Source organism: Apis mellifera, linkage group LG6, assembly GCF_003254395.2.
Source record: "Apis mellifera strain DH4 linkage group LG6, Amel_HAv3.1, whole genome shotgun sequence".
Lineage (NCBI taxonomy): Eukaryota > Metazoa > Arthropoda > Insecta > Hymenoptera > Apidae > Apis > Apis mellifera.
In genome coordinates this window covers 1,990,816-2,010,878 of record NC_037643.1, presented here as the reverse complement: position 1 = coordinate 2,010,878, position 20,063 = coordinate 1,990,816, and the positions used below count along the sequence as shown (strand labels likewise).

General features: G+C 31.2%; 1 protein-coding gene across 4 annotated transcripts in view; it reads left to right on the top strand.

Annotated features, from left to right (window-relative positions):
• The window catches only part of LOC551086 (zinc finger protein chinmo), a 61,187-nt gene extending 42,774 nt beyond the window's left edge, over positions 1-18,413 (top strand). For all 4 annotated transcript variants that reach the window (XM_623485.6, XM_006557498.3, XM_006557500.3 and 1 more), the window contains one exon: positions 13,138-18,413. In XM_623485.6, coding sequence (XP_623488.3) covers positions 13,138-13,370 — 233 coding nt within the window. In that variant the 3' untranslated portion in view covers positions 13,371-18,413. The remainder of the gene's footprint in view (positions 1-13,137) is intronic.
• Positions 18,414-20,063: the final 1,650 nt, after the last annotated feature.

Sequence of the window (20,063 nt, the reverse complement as noted above, 5' to 3'; positions counted from 1 at the left end):
TTCAAGTTGTAGCCATTAGATAGCGCCAGCTACTCGCATGCTCTACGCTTGCGTATATTTTTGGGTTGCGTGGTGAGGGTAGTCATTGGATGGAATTGGGCGACAGCCAGGCGTGGGTGCAAATTTACTGCAGCGCCCGCGATTCCGCAATGTCGGTCGAATTCGACGTATTTCATGCGATCGCTAGCAAAGAGTGGGGAGGAAGAGATATACGAGCAGCTCGAGGAATTATCTGTAACAGAATGCCGCGTTATCGGCTTTCATTTTGCGAGAAATTCAAGTGAATTTATTAATTACTACATAATACATGTCTACTACACGTGGTTTGAATTTGATAGCGACGAACTGACACAATTTTCGTCTTCGATCCCCAACGGAATATCATCGTTATTATGATTTGTGCTCGTCGCTCAGTTTACCCTACCCTTTTTTTTTTCATCTTAGTTTTCTTTCTATTTTTACTTTTATCGTTTGCCATGTTTACAGTGTCATTTAGTTACCGTTCTTTTTTTTTCACCTTTACAACGGTTGATGATTAATTTTGGTGCGACTTGAACGACTCCTTGTGTTGTCTGTCGGTAGTTCGTTTGCGGATCGATTCGATTTTTAACTGCATATTTTTGTGGAGCTTTGATTAAGCATGTTGTTCAATTCGAATACGTTTGATTAGTTTGTTTATCTTGAAATCGTTTCGCAGAAAATTATGTAAATTTAATCGTATATAAAAAATTATTTTATTGAATCTATTTTTTTCTTTAAAAAATTTAATTTATTATCTCTGATCTTTTGAATTTTCTCGCATAACAAGTTTAACGTCAAAAGTATCATAATAAATAAAAATTTAACTTTTTCAAATTCAAATGACGAATGAAATCGATCAGTACCTATAATTTTTACGTGACTCATATTTTTTTTATAAAATTGTAAAATTTCTTGTCTATATTCATTTTCCAATTTGATAAATTAATAAATTATTATTACAACAGAGTTTGGATCAGATTGCACTTGGATATATGAGGCGTGCGTATAGCGGGGCGCCGAAATTTGTAGAGCCGAGCCTACCACGGCACGCACCAATCAATAAACCGATGCGTGCGTGCACGGACAGGGGCCAGTGCGCGTGTGTGCAGCCGCTGAATCGGCTTTGTGTGAGTGCACGTGCCGCCAAAAGTTCGTGAACGCACAAGGTTTGCGTGCTATCCGCTCGTTTGTGTGCACAACTACGCGGCAAGGGCCACAAGCGCGTGCACGTATATATGCGCCGCCGTTGTGTGCTCCGCGGGAGAGAGGCTAGGCCTTTGACGAGTTCGTGCCTCGCACCGCAACCCATATTCTTTTTCCTTCTTCTTTCTTTGTCCATCTCTTTTGGCCGAGCAATACGCGATTGCAGTAGAAAAACAGAACAGACCAATGAATTTTTCTGAAGCTTTTATCGTGATGCACGGACATAGCAGGAGGGGATGTTCAATAAATTATCGTTTATTTTATTGCGTGATTTTGGTTATCGATATAAGTTGTATACTCGTAATTACTGGAATATTCTATGCTCTCATTTTATGAAATACGCACATGAAAAAAATGTTTTATTGATATTTCATAAAGAACTGAAAAGATTATTTGTTTTCGAGATATTCAATAATAAGTTTTTCGAGCATGTAATCCATTTTTTAGGAGAATTTTAAACGAACGATTTATATTATTTCAATAAAATAATAATCTTTAACCAAATTGATGATTAAATTTTAATTTCATTATTTTTTTTTTGATAAGAAAATATATATAACTATTTTTCTTCATACGAAAGTGTGCTTCTATTTTCGTGTTTATGATAAGAAATTGAAAATAATAAAACTATCTGAACGTAACGTGGAGATAGAATTTTAAATTAATAATATTGCAAAGGTAAATATTAAAAAAATTAACTTGCGAGTAATCTAATCTAAGCGAAAGTTGTCAATGAAACATTTTGGTGAAACGCAATCTTGTTTTCGAAAAAAGTTATTTATCGCTATTATTACGTTGTATAAGAATGATTAGCATTGTATTGACACACGTTTAATAAATTATCGCTTATTTAATTCACATAACTTGGAAATGATTTTAATTATTGATTTTCTTTATTTTTATCTCTTCAAAGATAATATTTTTTCTTGCTTCTTATTGAAGTGAATTTTATCGAAAAAAAAAATTTAATTAGAAACTAATTTTAGTTATAGAACAAAATTTTTATTCCGAATATAATATTATCAAATACAAATCTTTTCAACAATTTTCTATTATTCCATCTCTGATTATTAAAATAATTGAAAGCATTTCACGAATCTTAAAACATCCGATAACTTTTCATCATTTTTTATATCTGATTCTTTTCAAATCCATCAAATTATATCATCGAATTAACGTTATCTCGTTGTTCGAAATACAACACATATAATTACCATCAGTTCCAAATTTTCTCCAAATTTTCTCGATCGTCGTAATAAATAATTGAAGGTCGACAGCTCGTCTTTAAGCTTTGCCCGTGAAACCGAGAGTGAAGAGTCAAAACACGAGGCGGGAACGCGAGAAATCATGTCACCACGGAAGTGGTCGGGCCACAGGAGGGAGAGAACTCGATAGTTATATTCCGATTCATCGAGGTCTCGAAAGTGGACCGTTGTGCGGGTTATGGTTTTCTCTTGGTCTCTCCGACACAGGAGGGCTACACAGGGAGGGTTGGTTCTTCCATCCCTTGCGACGAAGGCGGCGCTAGCGACTTGCCTTTCTTCTTTCTTCCCTGTGAGGGAGAAAGAGGGAGAACGATCCTTCGATTTCACCTTGCAACGCACGTTGCCTGACATTGATTTTCCCTTTCCTTTTCCTTCTTCTTTCTCTTGTTTAAGATAAAATTTTCTTCTCGTATTCGTTAAATACGGTGAACGTGCCGAATATGTCGATTGAAACAGGAAGAGATTGGTAAAAAATGAACGAAGAATTTTTATATTGCTATATTCAATGATATATATAGGGAAATCAAATTAATAATAGTGTTCTATTAATCTATTTGAATCATTGCTATTCTATACAGATTAATAAGATTATATGAAGAATAAAATTACTTTGAAAAATAGTTTAGATTGATTCTGTTATTTATACATTCTTATCAATTTCTGATCTACTCTTTTACTCTGATAAATGGAATAGCTCTATATACTATTTCGCTTAAGGAAATTATTCATTGACGAATATTTTTTAATTTAATATTTACGTAGGAATATTAGATACCTTTTATACGAAAAATAAAAAATTATTGTTGCTCTTATTTTTTAATCTCGACGAAATACTATATACAATACTAAATACTAAATGGAATAGCTCTATTTCACTTAAGGAAATTATTCATTGACGAATATTTTTTAATTTAATAATTACGTAGGAATATTAAATACTTTTTACACGAAAAATAAAAAATTATTGTTGCTCTTATTTTCCAATCTCGACGAAATACTATATACAAGTACTATATATATATATATATATATATATATAAATATTATATACAATATTAAATACTATATATATAAATACTATATACAAGTTTAACATTTTTTAATTTAATATTTACGTAGGAATAATAGATACTTTTTACACGAAAAATAAAAAATTATTGTTGTTCTTATTTTTCAATTTCGACGAAATACTATATACAAGTACTATATATATATAAATAAATACTATATACAATACTAAATACTAAATGGAATAGCTCTATATACTATTTCGCTTAAGGAAATTATTCATTGACGAATATTTTTTAATTTAATATTTACGCAGGAATATTAGATACTTTTTACACGAAAAATAAAAAATTATTGTTGCTTTTATTTTTCAATCTCGACGAAATACTATATACAATACTAAATACTAAATGGAATAGCTCTATATACTATTTCGCTTAAGGAAATTATTCATTAACAAATATTTTTTAATTTAATATTTATCTAGAAATATTAGATACTTTTTACACGAAAAATAAAAAAATTATTGTTGCTCTTATTTTTCAATCTCGACGAAATACTATATACAAGTACTATGTATATATATAAATACTATATATAATACTAAATACTAAATGGAATAGCTCTATATACTATTTCGCTTAAGGAAATTATTCATTGACAAATATTTTTTAATTTAATATTTATCTAGAAATATTAGATACTTTTTACACGAAAAATAAAAAAATTATTGTTGCTCTTATTTTTCAATCTCAACGAAATACTATATACAAGTACTATATATATATAAATACTATATACAATACTAAATACTAAATGGAATAGCTCTATATACTATTTCGCTTAAGGAAATTATTCATTGACGAATATTTTTTAATTTAATATTTACATAGGAATATTAGATACTTTTTACACGAAAAATGAAAAAATTATTGTTGCTCTTATTTTTCAATCTCGACGAAATACTATATACAAGTACTATATATATATATATATATATATAAATACTATATACAATACTAAATACTAAATGGAATAGCTCTATTTCACTTAAGGAAATTATTCATTGACGAATATTTTTTAATTTAATAATTACGTAGGAATATTAAATACTTTTTACACGAAAAATAAAAAATTATTGTTGCTCTTATTTTTCAATCTCGACAAAATACTATATACAAGTACTATATATATATAAATACTATATACAATACTAAATACTATATATATAAATACTATATACAATACTAAATACTATATGTATAAATACTATATACAATACTAAATACTATATATATAAATACTATATACAAGTTTAACGTTTTTTAATTTAATATTTACGTAGGAATATTAGATACCTTTTATACGAAAAATAAAAAATTATTGTTGCTCTTATTTTTCAATCTCGACGAAATACTATATACAAGTACTATATATATATAAATAAATACTATATACAATACTAAATACTAAATGGAATAGCTCTATATACTATTTCGCTTAAGGAAATTATTCATTGATGAATATTTTTTAATTTAATATTTAGGAATATTAGGAATAGTAGGAATATTAGATACATATATAGATACACGAAAAATAAAAAATTATTGTTGCTCTTATTTTTCAATCTTGACGAAATACTATATACAAGTACTATATATATATATAAATAAATAAATACTATATACAATACTAAATACTATATATATAAATACTATATACAAGTTTAACATTTTTTAATTTAATATTTACGCAGGAATATTAGATACTTTTTACACGAAAAATAAAAAATTATTGTTGCTCTTATTTTTCAATCTCGATGAAATACTATATACAAGTACTATATATATATAAATACTATATACAATACTAAATACTAAATGGAATAGCTCTATATACTATTTCGCTTAAGGAAATTATTCATTGACGAATATTTTTTAATTTAATATTTACATAGGAATATTAGATACTTTTTACACGAAAAATGAAAAAATTATTGTTGCTCTTATTTTTCAATCTCGACGAAATACTATATACAAGTACTATATATATATATATATATATATATATATATATATATAAATACTATATACAATACTAAATACTAAATGGAATAGCTCTATATATATATATATATATTATATACTATTATATACTATATATATATATATATACTATTTCGCTTAAGGAAATTATTCATTGACAAATATTTTTTAATTTAATATTTACGTAGGAATATTAGATACTTTTTATACTTTTTTTATTTTTCAATCTCGACGAAATACTATATACAAGTATTATATATATAAATACTATATACAAGTTTAACATTTATCTCGTTCGATGACATAACTCTAGTCTATATATACACGTTGCTATACATTTTCCATTTATCGCGATAAAAACGATTGCCCCGCAGTTAACTTCGTATCCGTTTCTTGGCATCCTCGTTTCTCTCGAAACGATCGGGCAAAGAGCTGGCCGCCCAGTCGACGGCGACCAATTTGGCGCCATCGTACGAAATGTGTCAAGGACTGACCGATCCATCCGCCCCGGCCATCCTTTGAAACCTCTTCCTCTCTCCCGTAGGGAGAGAATCCGATCCGCTGGATCCTCCGCGTGGAGGAACGCGGCCGTTCCGTTTCTCGATGATGTTCCATCGGGTTTCTCCCTCGATCTCGCCAGAGATTTGTAGATTTCCCACGAGAGACTCTTTTTATCCGCGCGCGCACGCACGTGTTCTCTCCCCGCGGAAAGCGCCTCTTTATTTTGGCTTTTGAGAGAGTTGTGTCATCGAACGTTGAAGAGAGAAAGAGAGAAAGAGAGTGTGAGATGCTGCTTCGAAGAACAGGGATGGATATTTTTAAATTGGTTCAAATTATATATAATTATTCGAGTCATTTCGAGTAAAGTTGACATTTAAAATTAATTATATATTTTTCAGCAAGTAATTATTTTTTGATTTTAGATTTTATGTTTGGATTCGATTGTTGGAATATTTTCGCGTGATGTGTTTCTTGATGCATAAAAGATGGTTTTACGAGTCGTAAATTATGTTTCTCTGATAAGTTTTATGCGCTCGTTAGATGCGTTTTCAAGTGTTTTATTTGCAACGAACTGATAAATTATTCCGATTGTTGTTTTCATTTTATGTCGAACGAGAAATTTAATTCAAAATCTGATTCTATATTCATCTTCTTTTTCTTTTTTTTGAATATTAGCTCGAATTAAAAAGAGACAGAAATAAAGAATTATTGCACTTTATTTATTTATATATATATTTTTTTTTATTACAGTTTTGGGTAACAAACAATATAATTCTGTCAATTTGCGACAACGATAAAAATAACGATAAAATAGTTATGGTTCCATAAGAAACGTAATAAAATGTATCGTTTATATCTTTCATAAATTTCTCGAAAATTAAGAAAGAATGTACGATATTAGACGATTTCGATTAAATAAAATTTAACGTTTAACAAAATTATACATTTCTAATTAAAAAATTTACTTTACGTCGCTCAAGTAATTCCAATAAAAAATTACAAACATCTTAATTCTATTCATTTATATCTTAACGAGGCATGCATCTGTACCTTCAAAAAATAAAAAAAATAAAAGAGCGATATTTAAAAAAAGAAATTTAAACGACAAATACGTTTGCACTGTCGTCAAACTCATCAATAATTGCATAACTCGATGCACGGATCGATTCACACGCGTTCGAATGCGGCAAGGATAAAAATTCCTACGATAAGATTGACGCGCGGTATCCAACTGCGTGGTCCATCGATCCGAAGCCGTCGCGAGTTGTGGTAGGGCTGTGCCGAGGCTTTCTCCTTCTGTTATCCGTTTTCTTCGATCCATTCAGCTGAAAAGGGAGGAAAAGGGTCAGGTGGGTAAGACCTTGAACGTTGCTGCGCTTTCGTAACCGAATTTTTCCATTTTCTCCCTCCGGGAAAGGGATCCGAATAGATTGCCAAGTTTGATTAATCAAAAGTCGAATTTTTCATGTAAAAATCTTGCATTTCGGTTTTCCAAAAATTGAAGAAAATATAGAAAATTTGATTTTAGAGAGATGTTTGAATATATTTGTTAAATCGAATGATATGGAAACGAGATTAGAGATTGAAAAGATCTTGGAATGGATCGAGTGAGGATCACTTTATTGCGAATATTGTCCAATAATAATTTAAAGGAAATTGCATTTTATTTTTGTATCTGAAATGAGAAATAATTGTTTGATATCACGGAGAGTATGTAAAAGAGGGACTGCATTGTCGCGCTTTAGAAAGAGATTTAATTAATTTAACGAGGCCTCGATTACGAAAAAAAAAAAAAATGATTATTTATCAGCATGTATCGTTAAAGACGGTATTTGTATCGACGGTATTATGTTACGGTATTATTATTCTGCAAGCACGTGTCAGGGTCACCTTCTGCGAATTTTGCTACACGCGTGTGTATCCGAGCTTCACGCTGAAAATAATTTTTTTTCCAGAAAATTACAGCATCGGGGATAGAAAGGATGTTCTTCTGCATTCCTTGCATGTCTTCGGAACGTGCAATCGGTTATTACAGCCTTCGGATCTATTTCAACCTAATCGCATTTTCATTTCGTAGAAGCGATCGCCTGATACGCTCTTTTTTTTTTTTTCAACGTTTAGTTTCTTGAAACATGGAGTAATAGAGTGATTAAATATTCAATGCATCGGCAAATTTCATTCTGAACGATGTTACTTAACCAAAGGATTCTTATTGTTAAAGTATATGGATGTTTAAAATGCAAATTAGAAAAATTGAATTGAAACCAATGATTTAATTATATATTGTTTTGAATATTTCTTTTTTATTTTATATATATAATTTATCTCTTTTTTTATTGTGTGCATTTTTCTGTATTGTATGTAAGATAAAGTTATTAACGCAAAATTTGCATCGACAATATTTATTCAAATCAATAATTATTACTATTTTAATAAATTTCTTCCATTCAAATTTATATTCAAAGAATGCAATATTTTTATATACATATACATATATATATATATATTTTTATATTTCAATCTTGGTGCATAAAATGGATAGGAGGCAGAATGACAAATTATTATTATTTTAATAAATTTCTTCCATTCAAATTTTTTTTCAAAATTTTACACAGAATATTTTTGTATACATATATATATATATATTTTTATATTTTTATATTTCAATCTTGGTGCATAAAATGGATAGGAGGCAGAATAACAAATTATTATTATTTTAATAAATTTCTTCCATTCAAATTTTTATTCAAAATTTTACACACAGAATGCAATATTTTTGTATACATATATATATATTTTTATATTTCAATCTTGATGCACAAAATAGATAGGAGACAAAAAGTAAAGAAGAAAGTTTTGATAAGGAACATTTTCTTCTTAAGAAATACATTTCTTCTTTGTGAAATAATTATTATTATTTTAATAAGTTTCTTCCATTCAAATTTTTATTCAAAAGTATATATATATATTTTTATATTTTTATATTTCAATCTTGGTGCATAAAATAGATAGGAGACAGAATGATAAAAAATAAGGAAGAAAGTTTCGACAAGGAACATTTTCTTCTTAAAAAATAAATTTCTTCCATTCAAATTTTTATTCAAAAATATATATTTTTATATTTTTATATTTCAATCTTGATGTATAAAATGGATAGAAAGCAGAATGACAAAAAATAAAGAAGAAAGTTTCGATAAGGAATATTTCCTTCTTAAAAAATAAATTTCTTCTTTGTGAAATAATTATTATTATTTTAATAAATTTCTTCTATTCAAATTTTTATTCAAAAATATATATATATATTTTTATATTTCTATATTTCAATCTTGGTGTATAAAATGGATAGAAAGCAGAATGACAAAAAATAAGGAAGAAAGTTTCGATAAGGAACATTTTCTTCTTAAGAAATAAATTTCTTCCATTCAAATTTTTATTCAAAAGTATGTATTTTTATATTTCAATCTTGGTGTATAAAATAAATAGAAGGCAGAATGACAAAAAATAATTTCTAAATTTCTTCTTCGTGAGATCATTTTACAGGGATTCGAAGAGAAAGAAGAGGGATTTAAAGTATAGCTTCGAAGGCACGAAGAGATCTGTCAACTTATCCCTAATCCAATAAGTCCGAATCCTATACAATTTGATCAGTTGCCTGGCCGCAAAGTTTTGCTCGCCATCAGGTTAACTGCCCCGGGTTAACCATCCCGGTGAATATTTGGAGGGAGGCCGAGATGAGGATGTCCCGTAAAATACATGCGAAATTCGAAAATTTCCAGGCAAAGCAGATGGCGTGGCCTTTCGCGGAAGTGATCGGTTCACTCTTCCTTAAACACCGGCGTTTTCTTCGTCCCTGCGTGCTCAGGGGCGTACCTACCCCGCGGGCTCCTCCTCTACCTGCTTCTGATCTCCCCTTCTCTTCATCGATCTTTCTCTTCCTTCCTTTTTTTTTTTTTTTTCATCTTCGTTAAAAAGATGCGATCGTTTCCGTAAATCTTATAACTTTTCCAAACACTTTACTATTCCATAACTTAATAATAAAAGAACTGTTTCTGGAGAGAGATAAGTGGAATGATCATCAACGACCATACCACATAGGAACTACTTCGATCAGGTTCTCGTTCGATCACCAAAGTCAAGCTGCACGGTTAGTACTTGGATGGGTGAATGGGTGAACACCGTGTGTTGTTGGTTTCTTTTTTTTTCTTCTTCTCGTGTATTTTATTTAATAATATAAATAATTTTATATACATATATTACATATACCGTGAATTTTTTTTCATTGAATTTTATAAATTTCGTTAAAAAGATATATCGCACAATGCATAAAAATATTATTCAAATCGATGCAACGATATTTTTTACGTATCGCGTGCTCGATTCGTAAAAAATAAAAAGCTTGTCAATATTGTTAAGAGGTTTCAAAAATTGAGAAGAACAATCGAAGAAAATGCTAATATAAGAGTATTATCATAACAAATGAATTATATGCAACGTTAATTGATTATCAGAATCAGAGAATTACTCGAGTTGGATTTATCTTTGCAGAATTTTCGCGAATTAAAGAAAATTCTAGAAAGACACAGGTTAGAGTAATAGAATAATAAACAGAGACAGAACACAGGGGTTCTTCTTCCTCCTCTCACGTCCTCCTTCTTTCTATCAATCAAAGGTCCATTCGCCCTTCCTTCGAACACCATGGCTTCCGTCCTCGGCGCCCGTATTTTTCTGCCTCTTTCTCTCCCCTTCCCTCCCTTGCCAGTTTCGCGCGGCCCGTTCGGCCCGCCTTTGTCTTCGGGCAGCGATCCTTGGCGAATTTCATAGTCAGCTGCACGAAATCGAGCCCCACGGCCCCGTTTACTTTTTCTAGGATGGCCCAACTCTATTTTTAACCCGCTATCCACCCGAAAAAGAGGAACGATCCGCGTGCTACTAGACGCGTGCACGCGCTCCATTATCGAGATGATCGCACGCGTAATAAACCCCGGCTGCTGCGGGCCTCGTAGGCATTTCGGATGGGAGGGAAACTTTCTTCTTTTCTCTTTGTTTGAACGTTTAAATCGTTTCGATGGTTTTCTGAAATTTGAGCATTCGTATAAAAGATTGTTAATTTTTCATTTAAAGAAAAAAAAAATAAAATACAGGATGACGATTCGTGGTGTAAATGGAGGTAGTCTTTGGGCTTCCTTTTTTTGAGTAAATCAAAAAATCAAGTTTGAAATTATTTTTTAAAAATTATTCGCTATTATACAAATGCTTTTGTAATTATTTAAGTATATAAAAGTATATACATATATATATAATTAAATTATGAATTTGTGATGAATTTCATCCATGAATATTGATATATTCCCTGCCAAGTTAATATTATTAATAAAAAAATTATTATTTTTTTAATAAATGATAATAAGATAATTAAGGGATGAATTCAAGCCAAAGATGAATTTTATGATTATGAATTTGTAATGAATTTCATGAGTATTGATATATTCCTTATTAAGTTAATTTAACATTATTAATAAAAGAAAATTATTATTTTTTAATAAGTGTAATAAGATAATTAAAAGGGATGAATTCAAAGATGAATTTTATAATTATGAATTTGTGATGAATTTCATCCATGAATATTGATATATTCCCTGCCAAGTTAATTTAATATTATTAATAAAAGAAAATTATTATTTTTTAATAAGAGATAATAATTAAGGGATGAATTCAAAGATGAATTTTATGATTATGAATTTGTGATGAATTTCATCCATGAATATTGATATATTCCCTGCCAAGTTAATTTAATATTATTAATAAAAGAAAATTATTATTTTTTAATAAGTGGTAATAAGATAATTAAGAGACAAATTCAAGCCAAAGATGAATTTTATGATTATGAATTTGTAATGAATTTCATGAATATTGATATATTCCTTATTAAGTTAATTTAACATTATTAATAAAAGAAAATTATTATTTTTTAATAAGAGATAATAATTAAGAAACGAATTTAAGCCAAAGATGAATTTTATGATTATGAATTTGTGATGAATTTCATCCATGAATATTGATATATTGATATATTCCTTATTAAGTTAATTTAACATTATTAATAAAAGAAAATTATTATTTTTTAATAAGTGTAATAAGATAATTAAGGGATGAATTCAAAGATGAATTCTATGATTATGAATTTGTGATGAATTTCATCCATGAATATTGATATATTCTCTGCCAAGTTAATTTAATATTATTAATAAAAAAAATTATTATTTTTTAATAAGTGATAATAGGAATTCAAGCCAAAGATGAATTTTATGATTATGAATTTATGATGAATTTTATGAATATTGATATATTTCTTATTAAGTTAATTTAATATTATTAATAAAAAAAATTATTATTTTTTAATAAGTAATAATAAGATAATTAAGGGATGAATTCAAAGATGAATTTTATGATTATGAATTTGTGATGAATTTCATCCATGAATATATTTCCTGCCAAGTTAATTTAACATTATTAATAAAAGAAAATTATTATTTTTTAATAAAAGATAATAATTAAGGGATAATTCAAAGATGATAACAATAATAATATATAATATATTTCACGAGTATTAATAAATTTGTTAAAGATATGCTTGAGGAACATCCAGATAAAGATTACAATACAATATTTATATAATATTCCTTGTGTAATAAAACGACGAAAAAAAAAAAACTATTATTCTATATGCAAATGTATTAAATTAGATAGCCAGAATAAACCAGAAATTACAATTCTATAAAACAAACCCTCGAGCAAGGCTTAAAACAATCTTAAAACATCACAACTTAATATAATAATAAATTGAATATAATATAATATAATAATATATATTATATAATAATATTCTATAAAACAAACCCTCGAGCAAGGCTTGAAACAATCTTACATCACAACTAAATATAATAATAAATTGAATATAATATAATATAATATAATAAATTGAAAATATTAAAATACAATATAACGAGTCAAGTAATATAAAAATCCTACTAACATCATCATTTAAGATCGAAATAATAACGATCGAACGATCCCCTTTTCCGTTATGATTTCAGGCAAGAAACTGAAGTGCCCGGACTGCGAGAAGCTGTACGGCTACGAGACAAACCTGCGCGCCCACATACGGCAACGCCACCAAGGTATCAGGGTACCGTGCCCGTTCTGCCAACGGACGTTCACGCGCAACAACACCGTGAGACGGCACATAGCGCGCGAGCACAAGGCCGAGCTGAACCTGAAAGCGTTCCAACAGTCGAACCACTCGATGTCGGACACGGTGCCGCAGTAACGGCGTCCTCGCCACCGCTGTCGTTTTAGCCGCCGTTCCCACCACCGTTCCGGCCGTCGCCATCGTGTCGCGGCCGTCGCGACGCCACGGGAGACGGCCAGAGCGCGCCCAGCAAAGAACCGCGAGGCGCTGGAACGAGGAAGGCCGGCGAAAGCAAGCTCGCGCCCGCCTTCTTGAATCCCGGTCAACGCCATCCCCGTCCTCATGATGAAACATCCGAGCGGCCCTCCGTGAACTGCGATTGACAGCGACGTAATACATATATACAGAGCCCACACAGCCTTTGAAAGGAAAACGACAAAGGAAACGATCCAATGCGACCCGCTGTGCCTCGTCTCGGTGTGATCTTGATAGTAGTTGTCAATTACACACTGCGACCCCGTCTGCAAATCATCGTGTTCCTTTCGTGTTAATTTCACGGGGATGCGGATTCGGGATGAGGATACTGAAATTAGAGGGAGGGGGGATGTAGGAAAAATTTGCACGCGATGATCCGAGCCGCTCGGAGATTCTTTTTTTTCGTTCTCTTGTAATTAGATTTAAGGTGTTGCTCGATCGAGAGTCGCGTGTGCTTCTTTCGGGGGAAAATTTGAAAAGTCTTCGCGGAGGATTCGGATGCGGCAACGACAGAGGACGGTTGACCGCGAAATTTAGAAGAATTTAGTCCCGGTGATCGGATCACGAGCGAGGAAGGAGATTAAACGAGAAGTGAAATGATGGAGGAGGGAATGGAGGAAGGGAAAGGGGTTTGGAAAAATGTCGACGTCCGATTACTAAGCGTATGGAAGATTGCATTAACAAGAGAGAAATGTCGTTTGGGATCAGGAGGATGTGAAACTCGTCGCCTCGGACATGCTACGCTACTACTACTACTACGAATAACCATACAAAACTAGTCAATGAAAGTGCAACGTCGAGTAAGAGTTATTATTACACTGTAAAAAAAAAAAAAAAAAAAAAGAAAAGAAGAAGAGGAGCGCGATAAAAATAAGGGAAGGTTAGAGACGAAGAAGAAGATCGAAAGATATTCACGACGCCTCAGAAGAGGGAATATAATAAGCGAGTTTACAAAAAAGACGCATATCTCAGGTGAATTTTACAATAAGCCGCGAATAGTTTCTTTTTTCTTTTTCTTTTTTTTTTTTTTCCTTTCCCTTTTTTTTTGTCGTCCTTTATTCGGTTTTATATATACAAATATATATATATATATTTCTTCTCACTCATTATTCTCGACCACTCCTCGCCAAAGAACGATCAGGATCGTTTCGAGGAGATGTACGAATATATATAAGTATATATATATACACACATACACACACACACATATATATATATATATACCGAGCACATTGATGAAACGGTGCAAGCGTTGTTGCGAGAAATAGTTTTTAAATGAATTTAAAAGCGCGTCTACCTTTACTGCCGCTACTACCTTACTTTATTATACGATAGTTACGGACCTGTTACCGATGGATTATTATTATCGAACTGCTGCCGCATCATCACACTCATTGAAACGCTGTTATATATTGATACCTTTATACCTGATTCTTATACCGCGAATAGATACAAAATAATTACTGGTACTATTATCGATGTCGAGAGCCTAGGGTCGAGACAAGACGGGTGATATCGAAACTATTTTTAACATTTTTACGTTCACGTTAGTGCCAAAAAGAAAGAAAGAAAGAAGAAGAAAAAAAAGAAGAATACGATCTTAAATCAGAATCGAAGACGCATTTTTCTATTCTATTCAGGATATCACGATCGAATTTTCGTTATTATTTTTTTTTTTTTTTTTTAAATCTGCATCTCTCGAACACAAGATTTTGACGTACACATACAGATACACATACACGAGACGATTATCCTTGCATATCTTGAAAGAGAGAATGTGATTATTAAATACCGAAACAGATTTGAAAGCATGCCCATCTTTTCCACTTTATATATATATATATATATATATTTTTTTTTTGTTTTTTTTTCTTTTGTATAAATGTACAACAACAACAACAACATTTTTATAAAGAATTTATGAGATTATTAGCTACAACATTATAAAGAACGGACAAGCTATCGAGTTACCATACAATAATACATATATATATATCGTAAGCCACGTGTGTAGGATTCTTCTTGGTGAATGCGGTTCTAAGGCTCGAGATAATAAGCAATAATCGTAATAAGAGAAGAACTGATCTTTCTCCTTTTCCATAAGGACGTCGTTTTTTTATACCTCACTGAAGAACGCAGCCTCCCCCCCTGGCAATTCCAGGCAACTCTTGTTCCTTGTTTATTATTTAAATACCTGAAAAAAAGAGAAGAAAAAAGAAAACACGAGCAAGAGTTTCCTCGAATCGAACGGGGAGAAAATACACGTATCTAATACTACAAGTTTTTTAGCGAGTACGTTTACCTGATTGAGCGTGAAAATGAAAAGAAAATGCTTCGCATTCGCTTGGAAAGATCCTCCAAGAGAGAGGGGAGAAAAAAAAGAAAAAAAAAGGAAAAAAGAAAAACGTTGAAAAAAAAAACATCACACGAACAATCACTACCACTTTGTTACCTGTTTACATTGTTTAAATAACGGACTTTTGTCCGGAGCAATAGATCGAGGATATATAATAATAATAATAAGGGATATTTATAATACTACTACTACTACCAATAGAAACCAGGACGAGCACAAGAGAGCATAGGGAAATATAATGATAATTAGACGACCGGTTGTATAGGATGTGATCAATGCAATAGTTTATTATTAACAATTATTATACCTATAGATAGATATATAGGTAGCTCCTAGTCAGGATGGCACCACGATATTACTTGTTGCAGTATTTTATCGCGTTTATATACACACTTTTATCTCTCTCTTTTGCTCCTTTCCCTCCCTCCCTCCTTCCTTCCTCCCCCACGAAACTTTCAAAACTCCAACTCCGTTCTCTTTGTTATAGAATTATTATTATTACTATTATTATTATTATTATTATTATTACTACCGTATTTCGTCTCCTTCCTTCCTGTTTCTTTCCTCTTCTCCCCTCACTCTTTCCTGTTTATTTGTTATTACGTTACAGAGAAGGAAAAGAAAAAAAGAAAAATCAAAGTTTATATCTTATAACTGAGAGTTTTTATCTCACAACGATACGCCTACCGTTAAGATTATCAAAGACAATAGAATTTAATAGATGATTATTTAGTATTTAAACGGTTGTACGCGACCTAGAATATATATATATATATATTTTAGTAAATGGAAATTATTTCGTTTCGTTTTCGTTCTTTCTTTGTGTATTAAATTGTTCGCGTTGCACGTGTTCTTTTTTTCTTTCTTATATTTTTTTCTTTTTTCTTTTCACGATCTTCTCATATATAAATATATATATATATAGAAGACACCAAATGATCACGGACGGGATCACGCACGTCCCGTTTCGTGCGAACGTTTCTGCCAAATGACGTATATACGTATGACAGTACTACCTCATCGTTTTTTATAAGAATTGCATTACAAAACACAGGGAACACCAGAGAGACCACTATAGAATTACAGTACCTGTACATTCCGTACAGCCGCTTCTACTATTATTCGTCCGTCGTTAATGTCGGAATTATATACTCCCGCTGTTATTCCGTTATCCCCTGGGAAACAGGGGAATACGAATAGCGTCGATCTCTCTCTCGAAAGCTTTGTCGAGGAAATTTCTTCTGTCTTCGCCGTTTCGATGATCGGCGAAACTTGATAAATCTATCTTTCGCCTCGAAGAAAAAGAATTATTAACATTTTTAAAATCGAAAAAAGTTATCAATTTAAAATTAATTCTTCTATGAGAATCAAGGAAATCAAGTTTTGCCTTTGAGATCATCTTTCAGTGATATATATATCGGACTGTGAATATTTATGAAAAGTTTAACAAATATTATACGAGTAACGATATATATAAAAGTGATCAGTTTTCGTAAATTTCCGCAGTCCAATCACGTATTACCTGCTGTTACAAATCTAGATATATATATATATATATAAATCGTACAAACATTTGTAATTAAGTTGAATTTTTCACTTTATAATACTTTAACAAACAAACTGTATAATATCGACAAAGAAATTTCCAAAAAGCGAAAAGCTTCAGAGATCACGAGTGATATAATAAGCTCTACGATTATACGATATTAGAATTTCCGTTTTTTTTTCTTTTTTTTTTTTTATTTTATTTTATTTACCAAGCCGCATTATCGCATACGTACATACAACTGTATATGTAATAATCGACAACTATATATACTTATATATATATATATAAGTACAGCGACATATGAGTACGAGTACGTGTGTGCGTGTGGGTGCGTGAGAGGGTGATGCTGCGTGACGATTTACATACAATTGGGCGAGAAGAGTTGCGGCGATTTCATCGTTCGGCGGCGAGATCCGATCACGATTTTTTTTCAGAAAAGTGCGAGGAAAAAAAAAATTACACCGGAAAATATCGACTATCGATAAAGAAGGGGGAGGGGAGCATGGGAAACGATTGAAAGGAAATATATGATGAGGGCGCGAATTATTAATTGACGAAAGTGAAAAAAGGAAGGGGGAGGGGGTTGAAATGGGAGAAAAGGATGGAAGAAAGATCGAGGAAAAATGATGAATGTAATAACATAATCGTCGAATTTTTCGATAGGGGCGTTTTCCTTGTGCGAAAGGAATTGTTGACTTTGGAGACGACGATAAATTTTAAAGATTAAGGGAAAAAAAAAAAAAAAACTCGAAAGCTGACGTTTGAGAACGAAACTCGAGGCGGAGAGGAGAAGAAACAATCGGGACGTTTTTCAAGGATGGGAAAAAAAATGCGGCGAGAGATATATGGACGTTGAGGTGTGATACCGATCTTCTTTTGGGGCTGAAATCGGGTGAATTTCTCGAGAGGATGGGCTGCGAAAACACTGCTTTAGACACAACGTAAAAATTAAATAAGTCTTAGGGGATGGACGAGAGGATCTATTGAGGAAAAAGAAAGAAAAAAAAAAAAAAAAAAAAAAGATAAATATGAAGACGCTCCGGGAAGGGGATTATTTAAAAAGAAAAAAAAAAAAAAAGTGTTATGTGTCGTTTACGTATGTGATGATAGGAACATACACACACGCGCGCACACACACACACACACACACACATACACATCTATATACAGGTACATATAAATACACATATATATATGTACACGGGATACGTCTGCAAAATGGTCGATTTGCATATACGTTTCACGAAATGTAAATAATTATGTACACGTACGTACTTGGTTAAAAGTGTTTTTTTTTTTTTTTTTTTTTTTTTTTTTTACCGTACTTTTTTTTTAAATTAAGTAAGAAAGATTTATGCATGTTGCTCTTTTTTTTTCTTTTTTCTGCCAAGCAGAAACGAACGGAAATCGAACGAGAAATCGAAAGTAATGTTAGAAAAAAAATCGTTCGAAACTTTAGCGTTAAGTTTATATCTCTTTTCTTTTTTTTTTTTTTTTTCTTAAGCGTTTCTTTTTATTTTTACTTTCTTCTTTTTTTCTTCGCTTTTCTTCTTTCGTTTCCTTCATTATATTTTTCGTTCTCTCCTTTTTTTTCTTTTCTTTTTTTTTTTTTTTTAATTAAATTAATAATTTTTGAAAAAAGTGACCCGTTCGAAACGGGCCACTTTTGGAAATGTTCGAGCGTTGTTTAGGATAATTTTTTGCGTTCACAATCGTCGTGAATATTTGAGAGGGTTGGAGATCGCGTTCTTTTTTTTTTTTAGTTGCTTCGTCGTTAGCTGTTACGAATTTTTGCATACGTAAAACACGCGTATAAACTGTATATATACTATATATAAAAAAAAATATATATATATATACATATATATATATATATATATATATATATATATATATATATATATGTGCATATGTACGAGAATAAGTTAATGGATCAACTGACGAGCAATCGATCGTGTTCGGACAGGGGATTAAAAAAACAAAAACAAAAAAAAAACAAAAAAAAAAAAAGAAAAGGAAAGAACAAAAGATCATTGGATCTGAAATCAAGATGGATTCGCGTTCGCGTTTCGCGATACGAGAATAAAAACGAATAGTTTGTAAAAAAAAAAAAAAAAAAAAAAAAAAAAAAATTATCGATATCCTTAAATGTTCTTTGTTCCTTCGCGACAATCGCACGCTTTCAAGTTGTTTCTTCTTTTTTGTTAAATTTTTCGTATTACTCGGTCGTTTTCGAAAAAAAAAAAATAAAAAAATAAAAAAGCCTTTCCGGTACGATTTGTTTTCGTGAAAAGAAAGAGAAAAAAAAAATTCGTCTCGAAGAGAGAGAGAGAGAGAGAGAAAGAGAGAGAAAACAAAAAAAAAGAAGAAATTCCCGAAATTGACTTCGTATACACGAAATCGATCCAATGCGCCAAGGAAAAGGTTTTCAAAAATTTTCTTCAATGTCCTTTTTTTTTTTTTTTTTTTTTTCCCACGTTAAATTTCACGTTGCCTGATCGTATCCCTGTGCGAATAAAAGAAAAGAATAAATACGTTACGCATAATAATACACGTACACGCACCCATAATACACATGTACACACGAAAACACGCATAGGTATGTACCAAGCACGAGTACTACACATAGGCACACGCGTATAGGAAAGGCGCGGGTATTCGCGCGTACGTC